The 12,495-nt window shown below is 40.5% G+C and overlaps 1 protein-coding gene across 1 annotated transcript in view; it reads right to left on the bottom strand.

The window, feature by feature from the left end:
- Positions 1 to 11,526, bottom strand: part of SPATA6 (spermatogenesis associated 6) — a 48,218-nt gene extending 36,692 nt beyond the window's left edge. The window contains 5 exon segments of the mRNA XM_061344872.1: positions 1,433 to 1,557; positions 2,893 to 2,934; positions 3,812 to 3,860; positions 5,390 to 5,527; positions 11,364 to 11,526. Of these exon segments, the coding sequence (XP_061200856.1) occupies positions 1,433 to 1,557; positions 2,893 to 2,934; positions 3,812 to 3,860; positions 5,390 to 5,527; positions 11,364 to 11,411 (402 nt within the window). The 5' untranslated portion in view covers positions 11,412 to 11,526.
- Positions 11,527 to 12,495: the final 969 nt, after the last annotated feature.

Here is a 12,495-nt window from a genome sequence, read left to right as displayed (position 1 = left end):
GAGCTCACAAATTACAGCACCTTCTCTTTATTAGAAGGTACCTAGTTTTTGTATTAAAGATCTCAGTCCAACAAACTTCTTTATTGGTTCTGCTTGTACAAAGATTCCTCATATTGCATTCACAAAAAATCTGAAACCATTTTGCTAATACCATCTCATATATTACTGCCTCCCTATCTGTGCTTTTCCAACGTTAGGAAAGTACCTATTCTACAAGTAATAAGGAAGCAATACAGTCCCATCCCCTCTCTTGAGCCACCACTAACATGCACAGGATAAGCCGTATCAAACCAATTTTGCTATTTTTGCAGGGTCAGTTTAAGCTGCTGAAGAACCATACATTTTGTATCACAAAATCACAGCTTTCATTCATTTAAATGTAACACAGCATTAAGACAACAAATTAGCACTTCTAATTGCAAGTGACTGGGCAATTTCCAAGTTGCCCTTGCAGAGGAAAGATTATACCAGCTAAAAGGTACCAATGACCTTTAGTCATAATTTTCCTCCAGACATGAGTTTTCAATCCAATCAAAATGGACAGGGTAAGTAAGCCCCTGTTTTCCCAACCCAACTCTCCTGCCAATCCACCAGTAAAACTTAATGAAAATAGGATAAAACAAGCCACAAAACACACCTCCCACATCATCATCTTCAAAGTGCCTTCCTGAGTTATTCCACTGACGCCCAAGATTCAACAGTCAAACTCTACGAAAGGGCAGTGTGATATGAATTCATTTTCATTTACTACATACTTGAGTTGTTATCTCCAGAAAATTAACATTAATTCACTGCAGTCATTCTGCCAATTAGCTGTCATTTATCATAGCTTTTTTTGAAACTGTAGAAAAGGGAAGTCACTAAACTAGTGTGAATGGCCCAAACTTAAGAAACAGGCTTTGGAACTGAAAAATAATCATGCAGCACTAAGCTGAATTTCAGTTCCTTACTGTTTTTGTGGTGATGTTGCACCTCAGAGAAGCCCACAAGTCAGATGACATAGCACTATACATTTGTGCTGTCACTGCCTTAAAGAGTACCAAAATTGGTCCGAAACAAAATCCTTCAAAGGCAGACTGGGGAGGAGAGTTACATAGTTTTTGTGTTGAGAACTGTGAAGTTGGTGTAGTATTTCCCTCTTCTCTTGCACCCCTTCCACTCCCAACTGCATCATGGATTAAATTGTATGGAAGCCATGTCATGATGCCACACTGCAAACCAAGTGGAAACTAACTTTTTCTCATTGAATAATTTCTTGAAGCATTTTGAAAAGTGATTATACCTTCATCAAAGTTCAACTGTGAATTTGTACATTCAGCACCTGAAATGGCAAAATCTGTCAGAAGTAATCACTTTTCATTTGAAGTAGTTCAAGGGGCTTCTTCAGTGGAACACACTGTACCATAAATACAATTCACAGATATTCACTCACTGTAAAAGAAGAGGACCTCTTCATTAAAATCTCACGATCAAAACCATGGTGCCCACGGGTAAGCTTAGGGTCAGGAAACAGGAAATCTCTTGTATTTTCTTCATATGTAGCTAGAACATTTCCTACTAAAAAGAAAAATATGTACCTTAACTGGAAAATAGACAAAGTGACATAGTACAGACGCACACACAAGACCACACTGAGACTTGGTAAGCTTTGTTCTCTACAAATTAACAGCAAGGCTCTAAAACTCATATCACACTGGGAAATAACCTTATCAAGTTAAATCAGCAGCAATGTGCAGAATCTACTCTGAAAGTATGATTCATAATTACTGGAAAAAAATAAGTGAGATTGTCTTAACTGTTCTGTAAGAGACATATGAGAAGTCTTCTCTAGGCAATTCTTAATTAGTTTTCCCTTTTTTTTCACTTCCATGCCACAGAAGAAATCAGTATTCTTTTTTATGGCAGCAAATCCCTTATCAAAAGCTGCATCATTCCATACTGCGGAACAGTAGTAGTAATAGTGGGCACAGTAATAAGAAAGAAATGCAAGCAACATTCAAATAATTATCCCAAGGTTTTGTCACTATCCTGGTTTACTACTTCTCTAAGAAACCTGTTTTCTTTAGGGGAAAACCTTGAATGTATAGTACAAAAAAAAATAAAAATTGTGCTATTGCATTCATCAGCTTATGTTGGGCTGACCCCTGAAATGTAACTCCTTATGAAAGATCTTTTACCCACCCACAACAAAAATCTGTGTTTAGTACATTTCTACATGTAAAGAGCCTGGCAAGTCACCCAAGAGAAGAAACTGCTTCCTTGAAAGTACTAAGGACAGGAGACAGCCAGTGCTTTTAATACCAGTTTCCAAATGAGTCCTCTTTAAAACTTGACTTTATTTCCAATAAAATGCAGATTTACATTATTCATGGGAACACTTGAATTTCATTAAAATGGATTTTTATAATCACACAAACCAATAACGGAAGTATGACAAATCGCTATTTATTATCTTCACATATCCCAAGAGACCTGTAATACTTATAGTGAGGATAAGAGTTTTCCCAATGGTCACCATTAAAATGGAAGGAAAAAAAGTGCCATTCTGAGAACGAGATTATACACTCTGAAATTTCACAGACAGCCACTTTGCAAGTGAATTGTGATGCAGTTAATTAGTGTGCACTGGATGAGTTCAGTTTATTTTCCATTTTTAAAATATTATCACTTTCCTAAGCTTGAGTATAGTACATTTTAATATTCAGTTATTATTCTCTTTCAAGAATGAGATCCTCTTGATCTATTAACATTTTATATTCAGAGGACTATTTGTTGAAGAGCCTTCTATGTTGTTTGTGTCTTGGAAGAAGTGATTGTGCTGTAATGGGGCAATGTCCTCATGGAAATTCACCTATTAAACTGCATAATTTATGGAAGAGACTGATACAATACCTGGAGGAACAAGCTGTATTAGTTCAAGTAGTGTTGTGTCAACTAGAAAGGGAAAAAGTTTTTTCATGAGTTAAAATATGTAAGATGGAAAGTAATTCTCCCAGTCAAAACCCAAGAAAACTGGCTCACTGATTTAAGCTCCACAGCACTGTACATAGCTGAACTACCTCCACTACACCAACAATAAGAGGAAATTAAGAACAGCTTGCATAATACCACAGAGGAACACAATGGCATTAGCAGCATACAAATGACAACTCTAAATTTGACTTAGAACTTGGTAAGTCCTATCTGCTGCCAAGTTTGTCCTTCCTTTTAAAGATGAAGTAAACTTTGACGCCTTTCCATGTAACTCCCAATATGAAGGAGCATATTTGTGGAGTCTGAGTTCAGTGTTGTCTCATTACAATTCATTACGCTCCACATGTGGCAAGAGATAATTTTCTTAAGAAGTAAAATGAACAATTTTACAAAAAAAAACAAAGGTTTATGCTTATTTGAAAATTAATAATAATAATAATAAAAAAAGATCAGATACAGGAATCTGTTATCTATCTGGATAACCCGCTGCATTTTCCATTAATGATGACTTTTTACCCTTTTCCTGTTCTAAAGCATGTAGCACACATTTCTATAGAGGCATTTCATTAGATAACAGTATTTTGGGTAAGTCACTAGTATTCAAAGACAGAAAAAAAACTCTACCTGCACTGGCCAGGAATCTTCTGTTCTGAAAACCCAGTAATGTTACCGTTCTACTTAGTACATGATATATTGCATTGGTTACCCCTAGCTTTTCAGAGAACAGGATCCCGACAGAAAAATTATCACATACTTTAATCCCCAAAAAAGTCTTTGGAGCCTATACATGCATGACATTAATGCATACAACATAGTATAGATAAAAAGCAGAACCTACGTTCCAGTAACTCCACAAGGTCTCCAGGATCAACTATATCAGCAAATGTCTGGAAAAGAAATTAATAAAAAGTAATAATGGACCAAAGTAATCAGATAGAACTCTAGGGAAAAAGAAGTTAAAAAAAACACCTCTAAAAGACAATATTCTCCCTTGCCAAGATGGTTGCCAAGAGTCCTATCCCCACTGGTAAAAGAAAGGAAATTGAAATTATCATTTGGCACATGATCAAATTCATTGAAAGCTAGCAGCTCTTGTCATACGCTTTCTAGCCATTCAGGGTTAGCTCTCCATATTTAAATTAAGAGGTATTGTGAAGAGCTGAACACATAGAGATAAGTATTGTCTGAGAAAATTTTGAAAGAGAAAGAGAAATTGCTGAACGTACTAGAATTCTGATAGATGAAAAATATGTTCTTTAACATATTTACGCCTTGAGCTTTATTTCCATGGAAGTGACTATTCATGTACAGAGTACTGTTCAGGGCTTTTTAACCTGAATCCCATGTGAAATAGGTGGCAAGGAATAAGGGAGGATGATGCACTGGATACTCAGTAAGTAACAGATTTTCTTCTAATTCAGTACAAAAGTCTCAGCAGAGTGGTGCAGATCACTTTCAAGGTACCAGCCACTAAAAAACACAAAGTACTGGTGCTGCACAAGTATCTAGACCTGAGCAATAGCTATTTGTCAGAAGGCAGATATTCTCAGCTTTCTTGACCACCTCTTTTGTAAACAGATGGATCCTGGTGTCTTCCCCTAAATTAAACTGAAAGCAGTATTCAATACATCTCCCTTAAGCAGTCTGTGGTATGTTCGCCTTTAAAGAACTATGGTCTTTTCTACACTTCAGTAGCTGGTGAAATTATCATTGTTTGTATCTTACCCACATCACCAGAGCATCACTGATGTTTACTCAGTCTGGTTTTCGAAGTGCTGGGGGATGCTTAAAGGAAAAGAACTAGAAAGGGCAAAGTATTATTATTCATAGGTAGTCCAGAATCCAGATCATATCTGCAAGATACTGTGTTTCATTATCCCTGTGGTACTAATAATGAAGCTAGCAGGGACTCAGAATAAGTAATAAACAACTATAAATTAGAAGGCCATAGTACCAACCTGGGAATTCTGGTGACAAACCATGAGAAAAGTATCTCAAAGGGAGAAAGATGTCACCAAAAAGGCTTGAGTTGCTATTCTGTCTTTCTACTAAATTAAATTAACTCTCCTATATTGTGTAGCCTTTGTTCTTCAACTTGCCATAAGTTTTAAAACAACATTCAGTTCCTTCCAAGCCAGGAAAACAGGCACTGAGAATGGACAGTTCACAGAAGAATGAACAAACACTTATAAAGTCTCAACATACGTTATAATCTCTAGCATGCAAAAATCTTGAGTAAAACACGTGCATAACATACACACACCTCCTATGTGCTGAAGAAAAGCAGGCGTTATAATACTGTGTGTGACTCCCATCCTCAGTGTGACTGCTTGTGCCCAGCGGTTTTGCAGTTGAGTTTTTGTGGAGTTTGGGATAGGTTTTACTTGGCTTGTATTAGCTATTGACACTATCTTACCTTCTCAAATACTAGTTTTTCTTGAAAGAAGAGTGGAAACGCTGCCGGGACACATTGAGTTTTTTTGCGCTGCCCGAATACAGAGACACTGAGATAAAGCTCCTCTTTGACTTTCAGCAGCACTCCAGGGCAAGTTACCTGTAAGAGCAACACATTCATTAAACCACCCGAACTTCAATTACAGAAGTAATGGCTGTTTTCAAGACAAAAATGAAATGGTTGAGGCTGAAAAGGTTGATTTCCAAGAGTCAGATTATAACAGACTAGAGTGAAAAAAAAATCCTTTCTGAAGCAATTCTGTTTGTACAGACTGACTAAGAAAAATGATCACCATTTTAAAATAATCAGGACCAAATTCTTCTCACTGCAAGTAAACATACTCCAGTCTTCAACCACAAGTGAAACCTGGCATCCTAATCACAGGTTAATACGTTTAAGGCATAGACTAACTATACCAGAGTCAACCATCAAGGGTCACATGAGGTTCTATATGGAGTCATGTTGAATAAGGTCTACATGATGCCAAGATACAAAGAACCATTCAAATTTTAGTCTAGCTACAGGGAGAATGACACTGGTAAATGTACATGTTTAGACATTTGTACTCTGTTCAGTCACCAGAAAAGGCAAGTCCATTTGCAAACATTTTATTAACTTTGCCTTCTAATATGTAAATAAGAAAAACCAACTGTTCCGTTACTGTAGTGACAGGACAAGGGGTAATGGGTTAAAACTTAAACAGGGGAAGTTTAGATCGGATATAAGGAGGAAATTCTTTACTGTTATGGTGGTGAGACACTGGAATGGGTTGCCCAGGGAAGCTGTGAATGCTCCATCCCTGGCGGTGTTCAAGGCCAGGCTGGACGAAGCCTTGGGTGACATAGTTTAGTGTGAGGTGTCCCTGCCCATGGCAGGGGGGTTGGAACTAGATGATCTTAAGGTCCTTTTCAACCCTAACTATTCTATGATTCCATTAGACACTTACTTAGCACACAAAGCTTCACCTGAGAAGTTTGGCCAAAATGCAGGGTATTCAAGGCAGGGAAGAACCCTCATTAGTCTCCCTGATACTGCCACTTAACTTTCTCTGGACAATTCTTATTCTTTAAGCAAGAAGAAGTTGGTGTGTTTTGAAAGGTCTGATGAACATTAGATGTTCTTTCTTGAGTTTTCACTGCAAGGATGTACAGAACTTACTGTAAAACTATCTGCTGTTTTCTTCCCAGCCATGTGGTTTTATTCTATTAGCCAGCCAGAGAACTGTCACCTTTCAGTTCAGTTCTACTGTTCACTTTTTATCGCAATACAATAAATATGAGGTTATCTCTTCCAACATAAGGTTACTGGAGAAAGTGCTCAGACTTTCAATTGCCAGGTAGAAAGACAAAGGAGAAGAGTGACAGGAATGAAAATAAATTCTTTGCTTAGCTTCCTACTCCCAAATGAATGTTTTACTTGAGAAATTCTAACCAGATTTAAAAGAAAACTATATAAATAGCAGAAGAACAGCCTCAGGTGAAAGAAATACGAGAAATCAATGTGTGATAGGTTATTATAGATATAGTGTAAGAAAAAAAAACAACACCTGCTTCTACTCATAAAAATCCGAGGAGGAAAAAAAAGGGTTTCCACTCCATGTAAATGAGGGCTTCAAACCTGCAAAAGAAGTGCCAGAGTAATAGATATCCCAGTTGAAACAGACTGTCAAGCATGAAACAGCTTGTATGACACTCATGCAGTTGCAAGCGTGAATAGCAGGGCGTGAAAGAGACAGATTTCATTCATAGAAAGCAAGATCCTCCAAACTACATACTACATGTCATGTTAGCTTAGTTCTTGCTTTTCATCTTGACACTTCTGTAGAATTGACTATCATTTTTAGCTGGGGTTTCGTGCCTTTCACCTTAGAGAATGCAACCAATATTTGCCTATTTATTGAAATGAAAGGTTTGAAGACATCAGAGAGGACAAAACTGCAAATACCAGGTGCCATTTATTCTGGCTATCCTGCAAAAGAAGATTAATCCTTGCAAATTGTCATATGGGGCAAGATAAACCATGTGGAAACTTGTGCTTTTACTACCTTTGAGATAAACTGCACAATTTGCTGCCTCGCCTGGAACAACAGATCTACATGTTCATGTGACTTTAAAACAGCTCCAAAAACCGAATGACACATGTATTCCTGCAGTTCATGAAATCTATTTTGTAATATGTGATGCATGGAGCCTCACAACACTTAGGAGACAAACTGAAGCTCTCATCTGAGTGCAAACTGTTCAGGCAGGGACCATTTTAAAAACTGCCATAGTATTATCTATGGATTAGCTAAGGAAGAGGGATATCAATGCTGCAATTAACTGATCTTACTACTAGCCAGGAGGTCTATGATGAATGCCTAGGACAGCATTACTCTGGACTTCCCTGCAGCAGTTGCCAGGAGGATGGAAAATGTGTACTAGCCTTATTGTTGGGACATCACAAATAGCCATAAAGAAATCACTGAATTCACAGAAAGTTCCACCTGAACAGGAGAAAGAAATTTACTGTGAGGGTGACTCAGCATGGGAATATGTTGCCCAGAGAGGGTGAGGAGTCTCCTTCCCTGGAGATGTTTAAGAGCCATCCGGAGACAATCCTGAGTAACGTGCTCCAGGTGACCCTTCTAGCCTCAACCATTCTGTGATCTCATGATTCTACTGATCCACAACTCCCTATGGTATCCATTTGTCACATGCAGTTCTGAAACTGTAGCTGCCTATGTAACCAATGACAAAGGTAGGCCTGGAAAAATACCTTTAATTGCCCATTACCATCAAAACAAAGAGCTCCCTGTGAAGGGCCATGGCCAGTATTAACTTCTGCTGACTGCAAGCTTCCAGAAAGAACAGCATTTGGACTTAGAGTTGCAAAAATAATCTTCGTCATGTGAAGAGATTTTAGTCTCCTTACCTGACAGTAATCCACAATGCTATTAATTCACCTCAGTGCTTAAGCTTTACCTACCTTCCCTGCTGCATTTGTGAGTTCGCCATGTAGCAATGACATGAAGAATAATGTGAATTTCATTCTGTTCCTACATGAGCAATCTAAATGCCAGCAGCAGAGGAGGGCACCAAAATTAGTCTCAAAAAAACAAATAACAATGAAATCTCAGTCTGAGCAATCATGAATTATTCAATTTTAATTAATGCCAGGGTAAACCAAATAAGGCCTTTAACTGAAGTTTTCCATTTTAGAAGAGCAGCCTTTCAGAAATGAAAAAAACTAGCAGTAAGATAAACCAAAGAGCTGGCAGAGTCAGGCTGGAAAAGATCTGGGAATTTCAGTAAGTTAAAAGGAGCAAAATCCATCTGCATCCTAAAGTAAGGGAAAACCAGAGAGGACAGAACATCTGACACAAGTGGATAGGTTTCAAAGAGGTTTAAGAAATAGACAGAATGCTGTAAAATAATAGGAAAGGTAATCATAAATTTGGACTTTAGTCACAAACAAAGTAAACAAGGAAAAAGCAATGGAAGTAGCATAAACAACCAAGATATGAAAACTAACAAACCTATGTCCCAAAACCAACTGAATAATTTACCCTGGTTTTAATAATACTTAACACAGGAGCAAAAACCCAAACAACTTAAAGAATGAAATGATGGTAACAGAAGTTACCCAGTATGCCATAGGCCTGGACCAAGCAGCCACAAGGAGGCTGAATCAGAGCCTAAGCTCTGAAAGCATGTAATTTTTCTTGTGGAGTCTATACATAAAAAAAGTCTATGTTATGAAAACAAGGATATCACCATCTGTTGAAAAATAACAAATGCAAGGACCACGTGAGGCAGAAAAAGAGATCTGAAAAAATTTAACCCCATCAACCAGAATATTTAAATATATAAAAGAATAAAGATGTGAGGGAAAACATGACTAGAAAAAAGCCCAGCAGTGCATTTCATAAAAATAGATCAATCAAGCAACACCTGACAGCTTCTTGGAAAACCTGTTTCCTGGACAAAGGATATCATTCAGTGCCACACAAGAAAATTTTACTTATGATGCAGAAAATGGGAGTTAGTATGAAAGTCCTAAGGTGCTACAGAACTGTTCAAAGGACAGCATCACAGAATCACAGAATGGTTTGGGTCAGAAGGGACCTTAAAGATCATCTGGTTCCAGCCCCCTGCCATAGGCAGGGACACCTTCCACATCAATTATGTGCAAATCTGTCAGGCATCAATCTGAGGGTTACTATTAAAAATGTTGCTCTGTATATGCTGGGATCCATGTCTTTCAATATTTTAATGACCCTGACACAAAAAGTCAGAGTATCCTCATGACATTTTCCAATTAAAATTCAGAAATCACCAAAGGTCAACAAAATGTTACAGAAAAACCTGTTTTGTGGGACCACAGTGACAGAGATGAGATGTACTTACTGTGTATCAACAACAGGTTTTGGTTTCACTGTGGGGGAACTAACCTTCAAACGGGCTGAGGGGAAGATGAGTGTGTTAACAAATAAATGACAGCACAACAGCAGCACAGCTGTGAGGAGACTATCAGATTAAGAAATATAGGATGAATGTTGGACTTTTTTCCCTGATATAACATAAGCAACAGTGAGACCACATCTGGAATGCTGAATTCAATTCTGATCCTGATCAATGCAGTTTTAAGGAGGAAAAGTGGCACCCATCCCTAAGATGATCAGAAGACTGCTGAGTCAATCACACAAAACTACCAAAAGAACCAGGTCTTTCTAGCTAACAAAGATAGCTTGTGAAATGACAGAACTGCTGTTCAAAGATACATCAAGAGAGCAAACACCAAGGAAGGAAGAAAATTATTTAAGTGAAAGACCGGTGTTGATATTTTCATAAGAGTAGGGTGTCAACTAACCACAAGGAAATTCAGGCTGGAAAGCTTTCAAACCATCACAGGAGTGAAATGCCAAATTGTCTCTGTAGCTTTCCAGGAATCAAGTGGGCCTCTGCATTATGAACACTAACTGTTGGCACAGCAAAACAACACCATTAGAGTGCTACCCTCATAGTCTATGTGTAGAAATTCACAGCGCGGTTTCAGAGCAGCCGCACGAGTTTGGGAACAAAGGTGACTCAGCAATTGGGGTCCATTTCCCAGTATACACTTTCTGGACCTGCACCTAAATGTTTTGGATGGCACCTTGGGTTTTCCTTTCAGAAGCAAGTATTCTGACAACTCTTGCCCTGTGAGGAGGCCAGACCTCTGGATTACAGCAACCAGGGTGTATGAAGCCAACAACTCCAGAGTGACAGTTCACTGATTACTTCAGTTGCTCCTTAAAAGTTATCAGGAAAATGATAGTCATATTTACTCCTACGTTATATATCAGCAAAAAACTTTGCAAAGTGCACAAGGAACGGTCCTAACATGATTAATGGGAAAACTTTCCACTTTCAAACCTACTGACCTCACAACTTCCTTCAGGTACTTCACAACTGCCCAGTACCACATCCTACTCTCACAGGGAGCTCACCACTCACAGAGATGTATATGCCTTGTGTAAGATGCTGTTTCCTGGGATTTATTTTACTTCGTTCGGTTCAAGAGTGCTCTTCCCACACCGTACAGCTCCCCAAGAATCAGTGTCTCTTAAAAAAGCCCTTTAACACGGAAGTGAGGATGGTGAAGGCGCACGACTGGTGCTAATATCACCGGGGAGCCTGGGGACCGGCTGCCGGGGGATGCACACACAAAAGAGCACAAGTTGCCCAGGAGCCAGCTGGAGCTGAAGACCGAGGGCGACTCCCGCTCAGCTACAAAGCCCAGACCGGTCTCCCAGTAGAACCACCAGGCCGGCAGAACAGGGGGCGGCGGGCGGCAGAGAGAGGTGAAGCGGGGCGGGAAGCGGCACCGGAAGGGCAAACCGAGGCTTCTCCTCCAGCCTGCGGGCCGCCGAGCCCCGGCTGAGCACGGCGGGTCCCGCGAGCCGGGCACTCACCGAGCGGACGTCCAGCTGCAGGACGCAGAGCAGCGCTTTCCGCGGCATGAGCGGCGCGGCCCAGGGGGTCCCAGCCCGCCCTGGCTCGCCCGCGCCGCGGGGCCGACGCCGTCGTCACGGCAACCGCAGCACTTCCGGCGCCTGCCCCACCCTCTGGCGCCGGTACCGCCTTCCCACAATGCCCTGCGAGGCCTCGCCTATCCTTCCCACAGTGCTTTGCGGTAATGGCCGCTCGTGCGGCGGCCATATTGCGGTGTCTGTGATGCTGCTGGCCTCCCTACGGTCGCTGCCCTCGCTCTGCTGACCACAGAGCTCTCTGTCCTTGTACACACAGTATGCGGTTGTGCGGCCCTCATTGCTGTTCCTACAGAACGGGCTGTTCTGGCACTTCCCTCAGGGCTGCTGTGGTGCTGCTGGGGTGTATGGGAAGCGGACTAATTCCCAACCCCTCAGCGTCGGGAGGGACAGTTACACTCATGGGTGCTGTGTTGCGGATGTACTGCTGGTGCAAAAGCTGAAGTGGGCAGTGAATCAGGCCGCATGTGAGCAGTGGTATTGTGGGGTATCCAGAAGGAGCTTGTGATAACGTCTAATACCTCCAGTTGCTTGGTCCTACTGCACAAAGGTACCCAAGAGCCTTACTTCAAAAAGAAGGGAAAACCAAGTTCTACACAGTTCCTGGGCTGAATAGCCAAAAGCACTGAATTTCAGTGTGTAAAGTCTTGTGGGACACAGAGTGAACATGATATAATCTGGCCAGTCCATCTTAAGAGTCTTGTCTCCACACTCCATACCTGGAACTGTCTTTTCAGGCCTGCCTTTCTGTTACCATTACTAGAGTCATTCAAATTTATGCTGTTGATCTTGAGCACCACTGTGATTTTACCAAGGCTATTCACCAAACTCTTTGCTGCTACGTTGTTCTCAGAGTATTTGCAGTGATGTGTAACACCAAGTCAGTCTGACTTCAAGTTTTGGCAGCTTCTGTGCATCTCGGTCTCAGGCTGTGAGGGAGTTTACGCACTGAAATACTCTTAAAACTCACACGTACAGCTGTATAAAAGGGAGGAAACCGAGCCTCAAACTTTGGTTGCCTCCAAAAGAGAGCAGTGGCTCAAATGCATCCCATGGA

The sequence above is a fragment of the Neopsephotus bourkii genome, unplaced genomic scaffold, assembly GCF_033783945.1.
Source record: "Neopsephotus bourkii isolate Nb327-2 ecotype Australia unplaced genomic scaffold, CSIRO-AGI_Nbou_v1 NB_234, whole genome shotgun sequence".
Lineage (NCBI taxonomy): Eukaryota > Metazoa > Chordata > Aves > Psittaciformes > Psittacidae > Neopsephotus > Neopsephotus bourkii.
This window is presented reverse-complemented; position numbering and strand designations above follow the sequence as displayed.